We start from the raw sequence: 23,427 nt of genomic DNA on the forward strand, positions 1-23,427 counted from the left end.
CCTGACCACCACCACTATGTATAGTCCCATTGAGCTTCACTGTTGTGTTGTGATGTCTGCTCTGAATTATTTAGCTCTGCAGGGTTCATCGATTTCACGAGGTTCTCCTTCTTGATTGGCTCCCATATACTGGGAATGCATATTATTCAATATTCATGTGGTTGTGCTTGGAGCTCAGGTCGTCAGTGTGGTGGCATGTGCCTTATTATGTGCCTGGATATTGTGGTGGTGTTGTTGGTTATTTCCTTTTTCTTTCTTTTGTATTGAACTATTGATGATGGTGAAGAGGAACTGGGGGGTTTAATGTTTGACAGGGACACAACTGCACAACACAAAAAACAATGTAAAAAAATATAAATAATTATTGGCTCCGAGCAGCGCATGCGCTGTCCCTCCTCCGCTGGTATCCTGTTTTTTACAATTACAAGTAATTTTCTATGGGAAAAATATAATGGAATATAATAATGGAATATATTCGATATTCTGTATTTTTTAGGAATGTTAAGAGCCCTATAGCGCACACACACACACACACACACACACACACACACACACACACACGTGCGCGTGCGTCGCCGCCACATTACCCCAGCACCACCAGCTGAGGCCCTGCATATCATTATGAACTAACAGTGTGAAGTCATACTGGTATGACCTCAGTGGGGCCATGAGGGACTGAACATTTCCATACAGATAGGATGACACAGCTGTGCTCCTATAGGAATTCTACCAGGCAGACTGACTGGGATTCTGATGCTCATTAGTGGTGCGTGCTTGAGTGTGTGCGCCACTGGTCCTCAAGAGAGGGGGAGAGGGAGAGAGAGAGAGAGGAATAGGAGGTTGGGGGAGGGGAGGAAGGAGAGATGGAGGGAGCGGGAGAAAGGAGAGGAGGACAGGAGTGGAAGATGGAGGTTTACAGAGTGATATAAAGCAGTTGTTGTCGACCTTTTCAGGCCCTGCCACAATAATCATTTTAACTGGAGACCCCTCCAAAACAATCACATTTTAACTGGGGGACCCTCCCACAATAATCATTTTAACTGGAGACCCCCCCCAAAACAATCACATTTTAACTGGGGGACCCTCCCACAATAATCATTTTAACTGGAGACCCCCCCCCCCCCCAAAAAAAAACAATCACATTTTAACTGGGCGACCCCGCCACAATACTATTTTAACTGGGGACCCCCCAAAATATTATTCATCTTTTAACTGGGGATGCCCCAACATGATAAGCACTTGGAATTGAAGCAGTTGAGGCATTAAATGTAGTCTGACTCGGTTCCACAGATAAATATTGTGTAGCCGAAACTTAAGTCCTTCAATTATTGTCACTTCACTGTCATCTGGGGACCTCTCCAAAATCATGTGGAGAACCACTGATTTAGAGTTAAGTCTGTTTCTGTTAACCCAACACTTAATTAAGTGAAGTCAGTGCCTAAGTCATCCAACAGCTGACACTGTGCGTGTGCGTGTGCGTGTGCGTGTGCGTGTGCGCGTGTGTGTGTGTGTGTGTGTGTGTGTGTGCGTGTGTGTGTGTGTGTGTGTGTGTGTGTGTGTGAGTGCATGTGAGTGCCAAATGAAACAGACACATTGTGAAGACACTTCTCCTGGTCCTAACAATATAAATGATATATTTATTTAAATATAAAAAAATCACTCTTATCATCTTAAATAATCTCATTCCAGCAAATCGCAATTTGCGTCCTCACCTTTGTCTTCAATGTTTGTGTTTACACAAATACTCAAAACCGGCCATTCATTGTCAATGACATTCATTGTTAGTGTTTGCGCAAACACTCAAAACTGGCCATTCATTGTCAATGGCATTCAATGTTTGTCCTATGTCCCTCAAAGCTGGACATATGAGGGGCTAGCACCCCTCAAAAATAGGGATAAGCATTATAATTAGGATTATAGACCTTAGACTAGAGGTTAGGTAAGGCCCAGGGTTGTGGTTGGAGTTATGCTTGATTTGTACTTAGTTGCGTACCTCTGTCATGCACCAAAAATAGCAACTCTACAAGCTAGCAATGCGTCCCGCGGTGACCTGTTGTGATCTTGTAGATCGAGTGTGTGTTCGTACAATCGTACTAATATGTGTGACAAATATTATGTGAGGAAGGCAGTATAGGATGTGGTGGAGGAGAGATACACAGTATAATCCTCATTCCTCAGCAGAGGGTACAGTATTACAACGTAAAATGGATTATGTTTTGTTACAGTCAAGGTTCGAGTTTCGTACGTTATTGTTATCTTGTGTACAGGACAGGTACATAAGAGTAAAACATATTTTGGTTTGGCTTCCTTCAGACAATGCAGCAGCATAGACAATATTAACAGTAGAATAATGATACAAAAAGACAAAAAAAGATTAAAGAAAGGAAGAGAGTGCAAAGGAGAGCAAGGAGAGAATGAAATAGATTCAAAAGCATCATCAAAAGTACTCTAGACGAATAACAGTTGAAGGCCTTAACCCACGCAAAGGCCTACTGTAGTTGTCCTGACCCCTTATCCATCATTTATACATTATGGATAATTGGTGTGAACTAAACTGTTATTCGTCTATAGTACTGTACATGTGCCTATAATCTTGTATATTGTATAAACAAGCAGTAACCCCCCCCCCCCCCCCCCCCCCCACACACACACACACACACACACACACACACACACACACACACACACACACACACACACACACACACACACAAAGCTGCTACCTAACTTTGTGCAAAAACAACTTCACAATTTACATTTGTATAATCTCATAGTTAATCTGACACTGAGTATTTGACAGTGTACTTCCAACTTCCCCATGTTAGTACAGAATGATCTTGTCAGGAACCGGACAGACTTCCTGACAGCAAATACCCTACCTGTAGACAGAGGAACACACTCACCTCCACTGAGAAGTAGAGTGTGCACAGAAAGCACTGGTTTGTAATTTCACACGGCATCGCAGTGTGGCAATTGGAACATCTGCAAAAACAGTGCTCTCAGTTTAATAATTTAATGTATGTTTTTGTTATCAGACAGGTTCAGTTTGACAATCTCTGCTCAAGATGTCACTTGACAGCAGATCTATCGGTACATGGTTTTTTTGGGGGTTGTGCCCAAAAAAGTGAAGCGAAGTGAGCGGGAATTAGTTGTGTCATGGCCTTATAAGGCTTAAAGTGGTCGTAATCAGTTTGTTTTGGGAGGTCTGAGGCTTATATAGTTTTGTAGTGACATTGAGATGTCGGAGAGCCAAGACGGTGCAAGCAAGAAGTGTTTCATTCAGGTGATAATACATGGAATGCGTTTCGTTTAGAACATGCGTGTGCGTATACGACTCTTGGGAACGGCCTAGATAAGTCCATTCGCTTCTCGTTCCCCTTTCCCAGAAGGTGGTGTGATATCTGCCACTGGTGCATGCTATACTCTCTTCCCCTTTTCTTCACCCTTGTACCGCGTGTCCTCTTCCTCCACCCCATGTCCCTCCAGTACTGTAACAGCAAGGTAGTTCAATTACATGATATTACATTAAAGTTCTTCCTCGGTTCAGCCAGTCGACACAGACAGACAGTTGGTTGGAGACCATTAAGCAGAGAGACTGGTGGTGGTGGTGAGCTCAGTTTCTAGGGCTTTGGGAGGGTGCTGTGGGTGCTGCTGGTGACAGGAGGTATAGGCGAGAGGCACTGGATCTTTGGACACGAAAACAAACTGCACAGGTGAGGAGGATATAATCAATCATCCCAGATTCTGTCAAACTTCTGTACAATCCTGAGTGGTTAATTTAACTCTTGAGACTGCAGCAAATGGGGGGGGGGGGATCCATTTGGTTACATTTGCACACTCTTGGAGTTCATGGATAAATGGACACTGCAGGATATTAAATGTGTGGGAAAGGGACATGCAGAGTTAAGAGTATGTTGTGCTGTATGTACTGTGTGTGTACGTATGTGCATATGGGTCTACTGTAGTGTACATGTTTGTAAAGAATTATGCTTTTTCTGAGCCGGGGAAAACAACTGGTTCTTCTCTCTGCTTTGTGGTGTTTGTGTATCTGCTGTGTCTGCATGTGTGCTGGGCTGTTTTTGTGTTTTGAACTCGGCCCCGGCGGGCAAATTGCATTACGCAGACATTCCGCGCCTCGCTGCAAATAAGCTCAACTCGTGGTGTACCATGACTCAGTCTGTCATATGTTCTCAGCTGGTCGCTCACTGGTTTACCATGACTCAGTCTGTCATATGTTCTCAGCTGGTCGCTCACTGGTTTACCATTATTCAAGTATTTTTATTGAAGTTCTTTTTTAACATAAGACAGGACAGATACAGGACAAACCAACAACAACACCACCAGTACTCAACATTCATGTAAAAAATATAAATGTCTGAAATACAATGTAAAACAAAACCCTCCAAATTGTACATTTATGACATCAACAATAACTGAAATAAAATATATAGAAAAAAAATAAAATAATACAAAACAAGTGGGTAAATAAAAATGAAAAAAGGGGGGGGGAGATGGCCAATGATTATGTAGAAAATACTACCGCAAAGTAGGTTAGGAACAGTTGACTGGTTTACCATGACTCAGTCTGTCATATGTTCTCAGCTGGTTTACCATGACTCAGTCTGTCATATGTTCTCAGCTGGTTTACCATGACTCAGTCTGTCATAATGTTCTCAGCTGGTTTACCATGACTCAGTCTGTCATATGTTCTCAGCTGGTTTACCATGACTCAGTCTGTCATATGTTCTCAGCTGGTTTACCATGACTCAGTCTGTCGTTCTCAGCTGGTTTACCATAACTCAGTCTGTCATATGTTCTCAGCTGGTTTACCATGACTCAGTCTGTCATATGTTCTCAGCTGGTTTACCATGACTCAGTCTGTCATATGTTCTCAGCTGGTTTACCATGACTCAGTCTGTCATATGTTCTCAGCTGGTTTACCATGACTCAGTCTGTCATATGTTCTCAGCTGGTTTACCATGACTCAGTCTGTCATATGTTCTCAGCTGGTTTACCATGACTCAGTCTGTCATTATGTTCTCAGCTGGTCGCTCACTGGCGCTCTTGACTCACTCGCTCACATACGACCAGTGGGGGTGTAAAGTAACTAAGTACATGAGTATTTCCAATTTTCAATGCTTTTACTCCACTACATCTGAGAGGCAAATATTGTACTTTTTTTTTTTTTCTCGACTACAATTATATGAAAACTCTAGTCTAGTAGCCAGCCCATAGAGCCCCATTGTGAACCCGGACATGTTGAGTACACCAATAATGTTGTTGTTAATGGTATGGTCACATATTATGCCAATTATGAAAATTGCCCAACATATGCAAGTTAGCATCCGGCAGTTTCTACATGCTGGGGACCCATACTAAACATTTCTAACATAAAACGTTGGTGTACTCAACATGTCACTTTTTGGCTACTAGGCTAATGGAGGTTTTGATTATTATTTTTACGTTACAAAAGGCGGCATTAGCACCCACCCACAGAGGCACAGTACAGACTGCCACTCAAGCATGGGACTGTTCAGCCACAGCATGCGCTGTAACCCAACAACAGACAGACTAATCCGTGGCACATACTCCATTGTCTCTTGTGACAGAAGGAAGCCAACCACATTTCGGCCATTTGAAAATTGCCGATCTACATGCTCAAAATGCGTCACAATGCGACCCATTGTGAGCTTGTAGGTTTGCTATTTTCAAAAGGTTTTTATGCATTTTATTTTATACATTTAAAAAATGAGAAATGGGACATTTTTAATACCGGTATTTTCTACTTTTGGTAATACTTTTGTAAGTCAATTTTGAATACCACATTTAATTTCTACTTGTGTATTTCTACATGGCGGTATTGGTACTGTACCTTTACTCAAGTAAAGAAATGCAAGTACTTCTTCCACCACTGCATACGACGCCTGCTAAATGACTTAACTTCCCTCTCTGCCTGCCTGGAACAACGAGTTCTAGGTTAACCTGATGAAATTAAATCTAACGTCTAGATGTTTGTGGATGTTTGTGGATGTTTGTTTGTGGTACACGGCAAACTCCCGGTAGTTTCCACTCTGTGAGTGGACACATAAGGGATTAGATTAACATTCAGCATTTTGCATGTCATAAATTTAGTCGGGTAATCGGATGACACGTACTCTACTGACATTTTGCAAGTTAATCCCATCTTCTGTGTGTTCACTCTTTTATTCTTGTACCTTAACTAATGTCCTTGATTGTGTAATGCACTATGCACAGTATATATACTGTATATATATACTGCTTTATACGTTATCTCAGTTTTATGTGTAAATAATATGTCGATTGTTTTTAGGTTTGTTTCTTATTTTCTTGATCGCTTTTCCCCTTTGCCCCCCCCCCCCCCCATCTTCTTCCCTTTCTCTTCTGTGGAAAAGGCGACACGATAGGGACTATACGCACAAAAATGAATTTCACCCACTCTTTTACACTGTAAACGTGTGACGTGACCATGAAGCTCTCTCTGTCTCTCTCTGTCTCTCTCTGTCTCCCTCTCTCGCCCCAGGTCAGAGATGAGTGGGGGCGTCAATGTGAAGTCTGCCCCCCGGGCTCCGGCCCCCTCGGGCATCCCCCTCTCCCGCAGCCTCCTGCCGTCCTCCCCCAAAGTTGTGGACCCCCGCCGGCAGACCAGCAGCCTCCCCCGGCCTTCCTCCTCACTGCGTGGCACCCCGACGCACACGCCTAGACACACGCCCACGCACACACCCAGACACACGCCGAGACACACGCCAACGCACACGCCCAGGTACTATGTGTAATTGTTTTTAATTTTCTTTACCTACTGTAGTAAAAAACCTTTATAGTTGTACTGTCTTGTAGCAAAGGCTTGTCAATATCTGATATACAGGGGAGACCCTTTACTTGTACAGCAGTTTGTGGTAAAAGCACCGTTTAGTTGTACAGTTTTGTAGTAAAGGGCAAAGGCATGTAAAAATATCTGATGTGAGAAAGCACATGAGGGCCCATGTAACAGAGTGGTCCTCTGTTACTTATTCTGCACAGCATATTGGCACTTTATTAACTTGCACAGTTGTATTTGGAAGTCATGATTTTATTGTTGAATATCGTTTCCTGTTTAGCTATGATGGCCACTCAGCCAACGAGTTCCACCTGGGGAAATGCTTGGTGATTAACAAACATGAGGGGCAAGTGCAATGTGGGTTATAGATTCAATATGTTTGGGAAGTGCAATAATGTGGAGTTCTATTGAGGTTTGATTGAATGCATAACAATTGCCTGTGATGTGTTTCAGTAAGGATTGGGCTGGACCATGTCAGGATAACGGGGGGTTAAGATGTGCTGTTGTGATTGATTATTTATGTTGTAGTGTGAAGGACTTATTATATAACTTGTATAGTTCATGTAGTTCACATAAACTTGTAACATTTGTATGGTTTAAGGTTATTTATATCTATTTATTGTATGCTTATGTATGTATTTATGGTATGTTCTCATTTGAAGACACCCTGTAAATGGGATAGTCCATTCTCATTATCTCCAGCTGGGTATAAAAGGCTGCCATTTTGCCAGTGAACTGAAGTCTCTGCTGGGAGTAGAGAGCTTCCTGCATTTATGCTAGTTGGTAGTGCAGCTCCTTTGGTGAATAAACATACCGTTGGTTAACCTTTACCAATGCCTCTGTACTGTTTCTCCAGTCACTAACACGGTCATTCCTACAGCCCATACAGGGGAAACCCTTGTACAGTTTGTGGTAAAAGCTTTGCTCAAACTTTCAATCCTCTAAAATAAAACTGTGATGTGACAATATTGCTTTTATTCTAATTTTATTCTAATTGTGATTCAGACACACGCCGAGACACACGCCGACGCACACACCGGCGCACTCTCCCACGCGGACGGCCCTCGTGCACTCCCCTGCGCCTCCTTCCTCCTCCTCCTCCCCGCGGACCACCGGCATCCCACCCCCTTCCTCCAAGGACCTGCTGAGGGACGCTAGCGTCAGGAACCAGCTCCTCCAGAGGCCGGGAGGAGGTAAGACACTGAAAATGGGATCGATTGATCCATTAAGAATAACTAACTGTGGCTTTGCCCTCATTGCCCTCAGTACCCGCATATCTGACTAATAGGCTCTATGTATACAGAATAACTCTTCCTACTTACGGACCCCTTCCCTACTTCCTTCACAGGTGTTTACCGATTATTCACCGATGATATAAATTAAGGGACTAGGAAGAGTTTTTTTTTCTCCAAAATGCCTACTGTGCATTTACCCTTTAAAACAGCCCACCTTTAAAACAAGCATGGGTAAATTTGCCTATAGCACTACCACCCAAGTGGTGAATGCCCTGACCCCATCACTCAAAACATGTGGATCAGGCATGTACAATTTAAATCCACCAATACCACTTCTCCCTTATAAGGTGATCACCCCCCCCCCCCCCCCTTACTCTGTGCTTTTATATTTTGATGATATTGAATCATGTTGTTATTTTTTTATGTTATGTTTTATGAATTGAATACCTACGACCAGAATGGTGTTATCCTTTTTCGACCAAGTGTTTGACTGTACTCTGCTGCTGTTTTGCATTTCTGTCTATAACGTATGGAATCAATCAGGTGTTCCGGCCGTGCCCCAGGTGCAGCCTGGGTCCTGCTCTGGAGGCTCCTCCTACAACAGCCCTCTGCTGCAACCTGGGTCCTGCTCTGGAGGCTCCTCCTACAACAGCCCTCTGCTGCAGCCTGGGTCCTCCTCTGGAGGCTCCTCCTACAACAGCCCTCTGCTGCAGCCTGGGTCCTCCTCTGGAGGCTCCTCCTACAACAGCCCTCTGCTGCAGCCTGGGTCCTGCTCTGGAGGCTCCTCCTACAACAGCCCTCTGCTGCAGCCTGGGCCCTGCTCTGGAGGCTCCTCCTACAACAGCCCTCTGCTGCAGCCTGGGTCCTGCTCTGGAGGCTCCTCCTACAACAGCCCTCTGCTGCAGCCTGGGCCCTGCTCTGGAGGCTCCTCCTACAACAGCCCTCTGCTGCAGCCTGGGCCCTGCTCTGGAGGCTCCTCCTACAACAGCCCTCTGCTGCAGCCTGGGCCCTGTTCTGGAGGCTCCTTCTACAACAGCCCTCTGCTGCAGCCTGGGTCCTCCTCTGGGAGCTCCTCCTACAACAGCCCTCTGCTGCAGCGTAGGGAGCTGCAGCAGCGCTCGCTGCGCTCCTCCACAAGGTTAGAACAGTTTGGGATTTTTCATTATAGTTTGTCACGCTAATGACAGGCGACAGGCTCTGGGGCCAAATATACCAAACCAGTAATTCACTGCACTTACTGGTAGACATTGACACAGAGTCCAAGGCACCAAGGACTTTTTTTCCTAATTCAGTTAGTTTTAATTCATTTTTAGAGCGGTTTTGCTAGTTTTTGTTACGTTTTTTTAAAATATTTTTGTGACGACGCTTAGTTTTAGTGTTCGTTTTAGTTAGTTTTTTAATACTTGTCACGTGCAGGTAGGCCTTTTGTGTAATAAAAACTCAACAGGAGATACATATTGTTTTATGACACATAAGATATATTTATAATATTATTTATTCAGTTACTGTTGGAACGATGACAAACTAAGGGCATTTCTTCTATAATTTCATTTGTTTTAGTTAGTATTGTAAACACACAATACAGTTTGTTTTAGTTTTTGTATCAATTATATTTTCCGTTATTCCGTTAGTTTCCGTTAACTATAATTTAACGTTTCTCCTCCAGGGACATGGTGGCGTTGGATGCGGGCATTAAACACGCCGTCGCTACCAACCTGCCAGCGTCGCACGTCGCCTCCTCCTCCTCCCAGAACGGTAACAACCACCGCAACAACAGGAACATGTACGCCATGAACCGGAACCAGCTGTTCCGACCGCCGCCGCTGCTGCTCCGGAGACAGGGAGCCAACTCCAACGTGATGGTGTCCCAGGAGGAGAGAGGGCTGCTTGGGGACGGAGAGGACCACAGAGACCCCCCCCTGGAGCTGGAGGTACTGTAGGCCCGTCACCATGATTACATAATTGTGATTTTTTTTTACATTTTGTCATAATCGCCATAATTAGAGGTGCTCAGATCAGGCTCCGATCCCGATCACCGATTGTTTTCCTCACAATCGGCCGATACAGATTTTGTGCGTGAGGGGAAAATTTGAATATTTCCAAAATTATTATATGTCAAAACCCACGTCAAAACTCTTCCTACTGTGGGGAGGAAGGGGAGGATGTTTATTGTTTAGGCCTGTTACAAAGATGCAAAATGATACTATTCTATATATCTGATTGATCTGGTTTCGACAGATCGGGTAAATTGCAGATCACCGATCGAGTCATTTGGAGTGAAAATCGGCCGGTCGATCAGAGCATCTCCAGTCATAATCGTTTCCATGTTGAAAAATGTTAAAAGAAATTGAAAAATGTTTGTACGTTAAAAATAGCGGATCAACAAGCTTGTAGTTATTTCCGCAAATGTTTTTCTTTGTATTTTGCAGTTATTTGTCATATCTGCCCTGTGCATTTTTGATTACGAGGCAATTTATTTCATTTCATATATCCAATGTTCGTTAATCACATTAGTTTGAGTGACAATAACTAATCCTCAACTTAAATGTTGTAACGGTGACACAGCCCTACCAGGAGGGGGCGACAGAGGAAACCTCGTCCAGGCTGAGCAACGATAACCTCCGCCCGTCGTCTCCCGTTCGGGCGACCCTCGCCGCCCGACACCACGACCCCCCCACCACAAGGTTAGAACAGTTTGGGATTTTTCATTTATAGTTTAGTTTTAGTTAGTTATGAGATTATTTTTGCTAATTTAGTTGGTTGCAATTTGTTATTTTGTTAGTGTTTGCTAGTTTAAAAAAAAAATGTTTCATACTTTGGTGCAGGATTCAAAAAGGTCAGAGTAAGTAGGCCTATTGTGTAATAAAAACTCACGAAATATATAAAAAAAAAGAAAAAAAAAGAATGATGTTTTCAGTGGTTGAGCTGCTAACAAACGTCCTCCTGCTGCTTAACGACCACAAATACATTGTCTGTGAATGTGTAGCTTAGCATCTTTGTATCTTTCGCATCTGTCTATGTGGGCAGCATAACATTGAGGCAGAGTAGAAACGTCCGTATCTGTATCCCCCCCCCCCCCCCCAACCCCCGCTGTGCGCACCAACTTACATGTCCAGGTGCTCCTTTGAGCCCAAAATATTAATGTGCACCCCTGCTTATATGAGACAATTTTAAATTAAACTTCTATGACAGTGCTGACATAATGAAGTGACATTATTCCGGTAGAGTGCCCTTCGGTCGCCGTCGCCTATATCAAGGCGTCTTACTGTTTTTTTTTTTTAACGAAAATGTTTTTTTAATTTTAATTTTCCGTTATTGAATTTGTTTTCATTAACTATAATAACCCCGCCCCACCGCCATCATCATCAGGGGTCGCAGCGGCTCCACGAGCCAATCGGACGAGGAAATGGACACCCCTGAAGACCTCAGTCCCGCCTCCTCTCCCGGACCCCTGCCCCCCCCGCCCCTGGCCCTGATCGCGTCGTCGCCGGACGTCCCCGTGGCCGAGGCGACGCCCACCAGCGTCCAGGAGGACCCGTGGCGAGAGAGTGAGGCCACGCCCACAGAGACGCCGCCGCAGACCCCAAGAGTCAACATGGCGACCGTAGCTCCCTTCAGGTACAGGTGAGTGGAAGACACACACGCTCGCACACCAACAAACAAGCTATTTTACTATATTACTCTATCTCTATCTTTCCCTTTCCCTCACTCTGGAAACTCACGCACACATGCACGTACGCACGCACGCACACTATATTCTCTCCATCTTTCTCTCACTCTGGAAACTAAAGTGACCAGCAGGCCTATTTGAAGTATTTGTGTCTAATCTCTCTCTCTCTCTCTCGCACGCACGCACGCACGCACGCACGCACGCACGCACGCACGCACGCACGCACGCACAGACACAGACACATAAACACACTTGCATGCATGCTTATTTGCATACACAAACACACTCCCTTTCGCTCTCTTTCCTGTGAGGAGATGTGACATAGGCTTGTGAAAGAGCACAAATCAAATCATTAGAACGAAGTAAACACAGTGCAGACTTAATGTTGTTTTCATTTGAATTAAATCAGTGGCAGTAATCACAGTAATGCTTTGGTTGTTTTGTCTAAATGGATAGATTGTTCTACAAGCTTAATGCAGGGCATGAAGTGATGCGCGCTACTGAATCATCAAATCATATTATTATTCTAATAATAATACACAGTAATGATGTCGTTGCTGTCGAGTGGAAATATCTCCAAAACCATTCCTTGTTCTCCTTGTACTCACAACAAGATAAAGGTTAAACATTATTACTTCCTGTTACAATTCTTTTTTTAAAGCACATTTTTGGGACACCTGAGCTTGTATATGTTATGTTTCCGCAGCTCTTTTTTCAACTATTTGGGGATCTTGTGTAGAGATGTTGATGTCCTTCCTCATCATGAGTATTCCACCTCATCTACACAGGCAAGGGGCGAGTGTTACCACGGCGATATAGCACCAAAAACTCTCCTGATATGGAGTGTCGGCCATTGCATTGCGACGTAGCCTGAACCAATCGTAAATTGGTAGCGTGTAGAATAGATATCAACCAATACAAATGTTTGGGGCCGCGAAACCCGCAAAGCCCGAGCTCTGGACAGGGCCCCTGCCCAGGGTCCCTGTCCAGAGCCCAGGCAGAGGCCTTTTGTGGCGGTTTCCGACCGACTCGACACCGGGCACTGCACTGCCTGTCGGGGTGTGGAACGTGTGTGTCGAATTTGAAGTCGAACGGTTCTCGAGTTGCGTGCATTTCAGACCTACTGTACACACGTACAGACAGACGTACAAAGATGTGGTACATTTATAGATAGATGTATTCTAATGAGATGTCATTGTTCGCTCACTCGCATCACTGGCAGTGTAGATTAGGTGTACTAATACGTGTGTGTGTGTGTGTGTGTGTGTGTGTGTGTGTGTGTGTGTGTGTGTGTGTGTGTGTGTGTGTGTGTGTGTGTGTGTGTGTGTGTGTGTGTGTGTGTGTGTGTGTGTGTGTGTGTGTGTGTGTGTGTGTGTGTGTGTGTGTGTGTGTGTGTGTGTGTGTGTGCAGGTCATGTGACAGCATTGTGAGTGTCATGGCGGCGCAGGACAGTAACGTGTCAGTGGAGGAGCTCAGTGACTGTTCGTCTGGCTCCATCGAGGTCTGCTGCGATGACCTGACGCCAGGTTAGAGACACACACACACACACACACACACACACACACACACACACACACACACACACACACACACACACACTACACATCATTGTAGCCTTTGCATACGCCTGTGAGGTCGTCGAGGCCAGGGCAAGTTCTATGGCAAGTGCTGCAGGCTAAGCACTTGCAGCACTCTCTCTCTGTCTCTCTCTCTCTCTGGGGTAGTCCCAGTCATATTATTAGCCTTAGTAGTAGTCTAGTTGTGTCCGTTCAGATATAGTATACAGTATGTGAGGCCTCTATGGAGCAGTGGCAGGTGCGTACGGGGCACCACTTCCAGCATGAACCATTCATTCAGTCATGCACTGCTCCGTCCATGCACTGTTCAATAGAATAGATGGCATGAGACAAGACACCCAGCCAGCGTGCTGATGCCCGCTGGCTGGGTGTCCTCCTCGTTCAATGGAGTCGGCCACCGTCTATAAGAGCAAGACCATTCTCTGTCCAATGGAGTCGCCCACCGTCTATAAGAGCAAGACCATTCTCTGTCCAAGTCTATCACGCTCCCATTCACTCCCATGTGTGGAGGAGGCACTTGGCCTAATTGTGTGACTGTGCGAGTGCGTTCATGTTTGTGCTTGTGCATTTGTGCATGCATGTGTGACTGTGTGTGTGTGTGTGTGTGTGTGTGCTCGCGCGTGTGTGTGTTTGTGTGCGCATGTGCTCGTGTGTTTGTGTGTTTGTGTGCTCGTGTGTGTGTGTGTGTGTGTGTGTGTGTGTGTGTGTGTGTGTGTGTGTGTGTGTGCGCGTGTGCTTGTGTGTGTGTGTGTGTGTGTGTGTGTGTGGGGGGGGGGGGTGGTGGTAGGAATTCCTTCATTCTTCGTCCTCCCATCACCATAGCAAACTGCAGTGATGTGAGACCCATAGAACCCACTCCCCACATGCCTGTGAACCAATGGTGTGATCCTCCTAATACACGCACGCACACACACACACACACACACACACACACACACACAGTGGTGGAAAAAGTACTCACTTTTTTACTTACTTACTAAAAGTATCAATACTGCAATGTAGAAATACTCTGTTACAAGTACAAGTCCAGAATTCAATATGTATTATGTACTTCAATATGTATTGGCTAAAACAGTAAAGTAAAAGTACACATTGTGCAGAATGTACTATTTCAAGTTTTCAAATGTATAATAATGTTTTGAAAATGCCAGATCTACAAGCCCACAATGCATCACATCACAACACATTGTGAGCTTCTAGCTATTTTTAAATGGCCTGAAATGTAGCCTACTGTATATACAGCTGAAGTTGCTAATGTATGTTTTGTAATAATAATCACAATCTACAAAGTAACTAGTAACTCAAAATTTCAAATAGTTTTAGTGGAGTAAAATAACAATATTTGCCTCTGAGATGTAGTGGAATAGAAGTAAAAGTATTGGAAATGGGGAAATACTCAAGTAATGTACAAATACCTCAAAATTGTACTTAATTATAATTACAGTACTTAATGTACTTTCTGCTCCTAACTCTATAATCACACATCACACACTGAGCTCTGGTCTTGTGTGTACAGTTGGATGCGGATGGGATACATCATTGGTTTTCAACCCTTTTCATATCAAGGTCCATTATTTATTCTGCATTTGAGCCATGGCCCACGGAGCCACCATTTGGTGAGATTTAGCATCTCAAGATACAAAACTAATTAATATATGTTATTATCGTTGGATAAGATTTTGTCCACAATTCCATGCTGTATTGATGTTGGTACCATTAGGAGAGATAACAGCCCCCCCCCCCCCGGGGCACATATACTGTACTGTACAATATGAGGTTATAGTACCATGTTAAATCTACCATCGCATAGGCCTAATCACATATTGATGACTGAAGTCATGATTTTTTAAATGTTATCCTTCTGTTCTAATTGTTTTTTGTGGCCAAGGAACCCCATAACACAAGATTTGTACAGATTTGCCAACATTATAAACACAATGGCAGATCTACAATCAACTATGCTGTTTAGTTTATGTAGTGTTAGTTATTATAGTATAAGTGTGTGTGTGTGTGTGTGTGTGTGTGTGTGTGTGTGTGCGTGTGTGTGCGTGCGTGCGTCAGTGCGTGCGTGTGTGCGTGTGCACAAACCCATATGTAACCTCGCCCATGCACGCGTACATGTGTTAGTCTCGTAAATTGTCTGCGTTTCTCTCTGTGTTTATTCTGGACCTTCCCGTCACTTTATTGGACCGGTCACTGGAATAGAGCGCTCTAGTTTCTTGTCACCCAGCTGGCTGTGGGTGGGGGGGGGGACCAAACCCCCCACTCGCCTCCTTTGAAGGCATCGCGGCTCAGCCGGCCTGTGGTTGTGTGGTTGTTGTTAATTGGTCCCTAGCAGGCGTTGAGGAACACAGCCCAAGTGTCTTAACGGGTCCCTCTTTATAAGCATACTTCTTACTCGGAGGGTGGGCTGACACTGTAATAACTGTAATTCACAGAAACGGGGGAGGAAGGGAGGCAAGCAGGCAGGAAGCGCTAGCTAGCTGGTGGGAGGGGAGGGAGGTGAGGGGAGGCGAGGCGAGGCGAGGGGAGGGGAGGGGAAGGCAGGCGGCGAGATGCAGGGGCAAATGTGAACACGGGAAGGTCAGTGGGTTTACAAACGGAATGGAGCAGAGACCCGCGCCGCCGGAAAAGGGACGGTGATGGATTTAGCCGAAGATGAAAAGAAAGGTGTCACCGAAGGTCGATATGATCTTATTTTAAACATCCCCCCCATATCCACTCCCACCCCGCAAATGCCACTAAATGCGACTACAACAATGCAGAAGCATTTAGATAAAGTGCATTACTGTCTGGAGCGATGGGGATAGCACAGCCATTAAGGGCCCAATATGAGATTATGTTCTCCATGTGTTTTATATTCATAATGAGGGCTGAATTGGGGCATTTATCATAATCTGCTCTCCTGTCTCTGACACTGTCTGATGAAGACCTGGCCATTCAACTTGACTGCATGGCTTCATGCATGGCGGGGCACCATGTGTTCTTTCAATTAGACCACAGACCCCCTGACCCAGAGGCTCTCTGGAGAGGTGTATGTGTGTGTGTGTGTGTGTGTGTGTGTGTGTGTGTGTGTGTGTGTGTGTGTGTGTGTGTGCAGGGTTGACAGTGCACAGATGTTGTTTGAAAGATGTATGGGTGTGATTGGATTTGGGGATCATCTTTCATCTGCAGTTGAGAGTATAGACCGATACCCGGATACTCCCTATGGATACACTCAATGTATGTCAGATGACACACGCACGCACGCACACACACACACACACACACACACACACACACACACACACACACACACACACACACACACACACACACACACACACATTGTTCGGTATGTTGTGATTTATTAGCGTGAGCTCCTGCTCACAAAGATGCAAAAAAAAAAAGCATGCATGATACATTTTAATACACCCAGACAATGTCACGCAGTACATGCACAAATCCACACGTTTTGTTTTGCTGATTTTGATAAGCTTCCATACAATGTAGGCATTTTGCAGTATAGCTCTTAATCCAGAACGACTTATACAGTAAGCAAACACAACACATGGTATCGAAATAGTCACCAAGGATCATAAGCGTCCGTCACGTGCAAGGGAAGCTGTGGTCTTGGAGGGGGGTGGGGTGGGGCGTGGAGGGGGGTGGGGTGGGGCGTGGAGGGGGGTGGGGTGGGGACGTACTGTAACAGTAGAGTTAGGGTTAGGGCCTTTGACCCCCTGAACTCAGAGAACCGGATAATAGGACCAGTCATGTGTGTCATGCTGTGATTGCTGTCAGTCACACACACACACACACACACACTCACACACACACACACTCACACGCACGCACGAGCACGTGCACACAAACATCTGGGAAGTCTGTCACAAAAACATCCAGCGGTCAAATTAATAACCCATGAAGAATTGAGCCGCCCCACATAAGCACACTACACAGTCCATAGATATTTGACTCATGCATTCCAGGATGTCTTCACATTGCTGCGTACACTCAAACACACACACACACACACACACACACACACGTGCACGTGCGCACTGCACCCACATATGCATTCCCATGCGTACATACACACATACGTAGAAACATCCACACACTTTCTCTGTGCCAGATAATGTTCCTTTCCATTATAATTGTTTTAATTCTTATTGCAAACGCCACAAATTCCTCCCTACCTACACAATCTCACAATACACACCACACAACACAACACAACACAACACAACACAACACAACACAACACAACACAACACAACACAACACAACACAACACAACACAACACAACACAACACAACACAACACAACACAACACACACACACACACACATTCACACTGTTAATAAACTCTTCTACACCCGCACGCGGTAACCAGGCAACCAGCCTCTGCACCGTGGCATTGTGGGATACCCCTGGGAGCTGTGCTGAGAATGTCAACACACTGACTGAGGCATCTCTGAGGGAGTGTCTGCAAAGAGCCACCCACCCCCCCCCCCCCCCCCAACACACACACACACACACACACACACACATTCAACAAACACAGTCTTTTACACACTGCCGTTGCAGTTTTTCATTCGAAAGCACTGAGTTTAGAGGCCGTGTGCGTGTGTGCATGCGTGTGCGTGCGTGCGTGAATCATAAGTACTGTATGTGTATATGACTCTCTTCCCTGGGAGAGAATGGTGTTTTTGTAGGATTAACACGTTAGGCCTCCGGAAGTTGCAGTCAGAGCAGCGTGGTGAGTCACTGACGTTATTGTCATGGATAACATTTAGTAGAGACTTCGCCTCAATGCTCTGTACTGAGTCACAGTGCACATGATCAGCCTAGGTCAGGACAGCCATAGAGGTCTGCCTCTCTCTCTCTGTCTCTATCTCTCTCTCTCTCTGTCTCTGTCTCTGCCTCTCTCTCTCTGTCTCTCTGTCTCTGTCTCTCTCTGTGTCTCTCTCTCTCTCTCTCTCTCTCTCTCTCTCTCTCTCTCTCTGTCTCTGTCTCTGTCTCTCTCTCTCTCTCTCTCTCTCTCTCTCTCTCTCTCAATTTTCAATTTTTCAATTTTCAAAAGGCTTTATTGGCATGATAAATATGTTACATTGCCAAAGCGTACATACAACAAAACAAAAGTCAACAAACATCTCAACAATAATGAACAACAAGCAATACAGTAACAATGAAAATAAATTAACAAACATAAACATAACAGCAACTTAATGACCCTGTTCAGACAGATATACCTGTCTCTTCTGTCCACTGGCTGTCCCTCAGTTGATGACAACTCCATACATATTGTGCTGCCAAAACTGTGCATTTGGACTGTTCTCCCAGAACATATTGGAGTGATGAGTTATTAATGGTGGATTCAAATTCTTTATATTTTTCTTTAAATTTAGGGAAGAATGATTCTCTGATGTCTTTATACTTGTCGCATTGTAACAGAAAGTGTAGTTCCGTCTCCACCTCCCCTTGAGAGCAGAGTGAACACAGTCTGTCTTCTCTAGGCAGCCAGTTCTGTCTGTGTCTGCCTGTTTCTATTGCCAGGCGGTGGTCGCTGAGTCTGTACATAGTCAACATCTTCCTCAGTTTTGGATCAGTAACAGTGGTCAGGTAATTTGCCACTGTGTATTCTCGGTTGAGGGCCAAATAGCATTCTAATTTACTTTGCGTTTTTGTTGTGTTTTTCCAATATGTGATATAATGTTCTTGTTGCATTTTGATAATTTGGTTAGTGGAGGTTGTTTTAGTCAGGGGAGGGGTGGTGGGGGTAAGACTCAGGACCAGCTGACTGAGGGGACTCCTACTCATGTTCTCCTCTTGGCATTTTAAGGCCTGGTGATGGTAGGAGGTGGGGTCACTATTTTGAAGGTGCTTATGGAATTTGAATGCTCTTTTCTGGATGTTAATTAGGAGAGGGAATTGGCCAAGTTCCGCTCTGCATGCATTATTTGGAGTTTTTCTTTGAGTTTTTAATATATATTTATATATAGTCTCAATTGGATGTTTGTCCCAATTAGAAAATTCCTGATTTGCCAGGGGACCCCACACTTCACTACCATACAGGGCAATTGGCTCAATAATTGATTTGAAAATCTTCAGCCAAATTCGAATTGGAATGTTAATTTTGATAGATTTTCTAATCATATAGAAAACCCTTCTTGCTTTTTCCCTCAGGTCATTCACAGCCATGTTAAAATTCCCTGTGGAACAATTTTTTAACCCCAGGTATGTGTGTGTGTGTTCTATGTTGGTGCAGCCAAGTAAAAATGGGTATCTGCTTCCCTGACATCTGGACCGTTTCTGGAAAACCATGACTTTTGTCTTTTTCATATTGACTTTCAGGGCCCAGGTCTGACAGAAGTGTTGCAAATGATCTAGGAGCTGCTGTATCTCTCTCTCTCTCTCTCTCTCTCTCTCTCTCTCTCTCTCTCTCTCTCTCTCTCTCTCTCTGTCCTCTCTCTCTCTCTCTCTCTCTCTCTCTCTCTCTCTCTCTCTCTAATGAAACAAGTGAGGGGCCTCACTTCACAGATAAACGTGACATGTTTGTGCGCATGGGGGCACGCACAATGGCAAACATAAAAAGTCCATAGACTTGGCTGCCAAATGACGCCACGGGGGGGGGGGGGGGGCACACACAAAGCCACTTTTATTGCTTTTGACGGACTATTCTGTCATTTCAAATCCAACCTTTTGACGGAATTCTCCGTCAATGAATGTACTTTATCGATATGAAACTGTCTCTCTACTTTCAGCACTGACTCGGTTGCTTTGGCTTTGGCTGTTATCTCTGAAACGACGCGCGCTGTCTGTGGCGATCATCATCCATCCGAGGTTCGGATGTGATTTGTGATTGTTTTTGTAGTAGATATGGGGTATAAAGGCACAATTAAGCTATCCCATCCAGCTATACCACATACAGCATTGGATGACATCTAATGAACATCATGTGAAGTGATTTCTCTCTTCCATACTGACACCACATGGACAAGCATGTAAGCAGAGAAGCCGGACAGATATAGGCCTACAGAGGGGTCTGCTGACCTTTTGACCCTCAAGAATGGTCTCAATTCCTGCACCAGTGGCATACTTTGTGTGCACAAAGGTACACTGAAACTGTCCAATTCCAGACATTGGCCTTCATGTTCATAGGTACAAGGAAGGAAATCTATTTGATTTGTTTCCTACAGACTCAGAGACTCAGGTCCAAGGGATACCCTTGTACCATAAAGACTTGATTCCATTTTAGATGGATTATGTATCATAAAGACTTGATTCCATATCAGCTGGATTAAGTGTCATAAAGACTTGATTGCATTTCAGCTGGATAAAGTGTCATCGCCACAGATCACACCCTGACTTTGGATGTCAAAGGTTGAATGTTCCACTCAGTCACAAAAGCATTCATTCACAATTCCTTAACCATCAATTGGGAATATGACATTCACTGTACAATAAATGTAGATTCATACATGTGTGCAGATTGTGTGTTATGTGAAATCTAAAGCCATGAAAAATGCATGCGTACACCCTTTCCCAAAATGAACTTCAAAGAAATATTGCATCACGAAAACATGTTGACGAAGTCTGGAAATGTCACGAGACATCTCAATGTCTCCATCTTGCAAAGAGAGTGACATACAGAGTAACTGAGCCCAACCAAGAGAACTATATATATTTGGAGAGGCAGACAGAAAAACTAGGATTAGTGGAGTCCATGAAGACCGGATGAAGGGAGAGGAGAGGAAAGGACGTCTGATGAGAGGGTCTTGGCCACAACGCTACACAGACCAGCTCCAGAAGACAGGATAGAGGGAGAGACCAAGGAGCCAGAAGGATGAGATGGGTCTACACAGACCAGCTCCCGACGCTCTTACCTGAGCGTCCCAGGCAGTCCCAGGCGATCCCAGGCACTACATCGACAAGCCCAGGGGTTATAGCCAAATCGAACCCCTGCCGCTGCCACTCCACCTCTCTCCCTCAGAAGACAGACGACCCCAGTCTGCCTCTCTCTCTCAAGCTCTCAACAAAGCCAACACTCAGGAAAGTGATTGCATTTACATCAGGTTTCTAAGTTCATGGCAAAAGAACATTACCTATCATATAGATATTTCATTATCATTTGATTTGTTTCTTCAATTCTATTTTGAACCTGTATTAACCCTTGTTTAAGAAATCGTTTGATTATTGTTCTACTAAGTTTGTCTATTAGCTTAGGTGTGGAAATAAATTGATTCATTTTTTAAAACAAGTCTATTATTTGCTCAAGAGTTGAACTGGTTTTTGACACATGCAAAGTAAGAAAGGCTATGTAATGGAAAAGACCTCTTACCTTCAGATTCCATAGATTTATTAAGATAAAATAATAATTGATTATTTTATAATCTTTTAATTGTTATATTAGTGGTTTAACTTAAAGGCTAAATACAAATCAATCTGGTGCTTATTCCTAAGCTCATTTCACTGGTGCCCCTTCTTAAATTCAGATTGATTTTGAGTCTTAATTTTGAACTTATAATTCATATTTTTATAATTATGAATTACACTAATATAAAGTCTACCGGATTAAATATAACAGCCATACATACTACATAATGGCGCCCCGAGCGAGGCCCACCTATGGTCAAATCGACAATAGGATTTCAACCTTAAACCCTTGTTAAATCGGCTCCACACTATGACATGGAGTGAGGCCAATTTAACATCCTTGCTTTGCTGATGTGTCATCAACAAAATGTTTTTCTTTTAGTGGGTTCAACTATGAGCAATTAAACCTTGTTAAGGTACATATTGGAACTTGACGTCTCATCCAATTACCTTAACCTTAACAACCTTAAAGATAATTGATCATTCAACAGGCAGTTGAAAGTCTTGCTTGACTGTCTTAGCCTGTGAAACTTAATACCTGTGCAGCTCAGTTATTTTTAAGTCAAACTGAGTGCAAGGGTTCCCTGCATGGTCTATCTTGAGAGCTTATATCTATCAGACCCTATCCGAGTCTAACCGTCATCAATTTTGCGCAAAATCGAGTCCACTGACAGAGAAACGCAAAAATAAGCTACTGAATGCTTAATGTTAAAATTCACATTATCGTGTGTTTAGTCCACAATGTGTTTACATTAAAAACAGTCTAATTGCTTAACGTGTAAAGCCACCGTTAATCGTGTGTTAAAGTCCACTTAACGAAGTGAAGAAACGCAAAATAAGCAATTTGGTTCATATTGTGATCTTTCAATATGACCCAATCAAATAAACCACTGTAAATTAATAAATATAGGCACAGCTAACCTATTTTATTATATGTTGGTTCATTTTTGTATAAGTGAACATAAGACAGTTAGCAACTGCGCTCCTTGTACAATGTGTTCATATTGTAATCCTTCAATATGATCCAATCTTCTTTAAGGATCTAATAAACCACTGTAAATTAATAAATATAGGCACAGCTAACCTATTTTATTATATGTTGGTTCATTTTTGTATAAGTGAACATAAGACAGTTAGCAACTGCACTCCTTGTACTTAAAATTTTAAAGATTGCTTTCCTTGCTAAAAACCTGTAGTCTAAATTGCAAGTCAACGAAAGCTGCTCTTAAAAATTAACCCTCTGATTCTCTGTGAAAAGGGTGGACAGAATTTATGTGACAGCCACTGTCAGCTAGCTATAAACACCTCAGTGTGTTTACATTCTTTCTAGTCACGTGACTCACTCTCCAGACGGCAAACAAACAACGCCATCTTGAGTGTACCACACGTCCCTTACAAACTGCCATATTTGTGGCTGTAACATTGTGCGAGGGTTCCAAATACACCTCTCCCCCTCCTGAAGAGGGGAGGTCTATTTTTGTCTGGGACACCGAAACCCGACACACCCACACTCACATACGCACACGCACACTGCAAGAGACATCCCCTTCTCTCTGCAGCGTCTGTGTTAGTCAGTGTGTAATTCTTAAAATTATCAAAGTAATTGATTAGATCAATCTAACTCTTGCTTGTTGACACTTCCAAACAAATATTGCATTAGTGCAATTCTTTAACTAAAGACCTATGTTTGTGGTTTAATTACTTTTATCCTTGCTTAATTCTCTAATCAATCTCCCTGTGTTACAGAGACA

The 23,427-nt window shown here is 43.9% G+C and overlaps 2 protein-coding genes across 5 annotated transcripts in view; both read left to right on the forward strand.

Annotated features, from left to right (window-relative positions):
* The window catches only part of LOC310861950 (uncharacterized protein), a gene marked incomplete at its 3' end in the record, with an annotated part of 23,082 nt that extends 13,592 nt beyond the window's left edge, over positions 1-9,490 (forward strand). Inside the window, exons 3-6 of the mRNA XM_083769687.1 lie at positions 6,542-6,781; positions 7,841-8,028; positions 8,614-9,208; positions 9,487-9,490. Of these exons, the coding sequence (XP_083625813.1) occupies positions 6,549-6,781; positions 7,841-8,028; positions 8,614-9,208; positions 9,487-9,490 (1,020 nt within the window). The 5' untranslated portion in view covers positions 6,542-6,548. The remainder of the gene's footprint in view (positions 1-6,541; positions 6,782-7,840; positions 8,029-8,613; positions 9,209-9,486) is intronic.
* nav1a (neuron navigator 1a) overlaps positions 9,134-23,427 on the forward strand; it is a 159,311-nt gene continuing 145,017 nt past the window's right edge. For all 4 annotated transcript variants that reach the window (XM_083769269.1, XM_083769270.1, XM_083769272.1 and 1 more), the window contains exons 1-5: positions 9,134-9,208; positions 9,737-10,001; positions 10,636-10,754; positions 11,440-11,694; positions 13,151-13,266. In XM_083769269.1, coding sequence (XP_083625395.1) covers positions 9,741-10,001; positions 10,636-10,754; positions 11,440-11,694; positions 13,151-13,266 — 751 coding nt within the window. In that variant the 5' untranslated portion in view covers positions 9,134-9,208; positions 9,737-9,740. The remainder of the gene's footprint in view (positions 9,209-9,736; positions 10,002-10,635; positions 10,755-11,439; positions 11,695-13,150; positions 13,267-23,427) is intronic.

This window comes from Protomyctophum parallelum, assembly GCF_964188405.1.
Source record: "Protomyctophum parallelum genome assembly, chromosome: 7".
Taxonomy (NCBI): domain Eukaryota; kingdom Metazoa; phylum Chordata; class Actinopteri; order Myctophiformes; family Myctophidae; genus Protomyctophum; species Protomyctophum parallelum.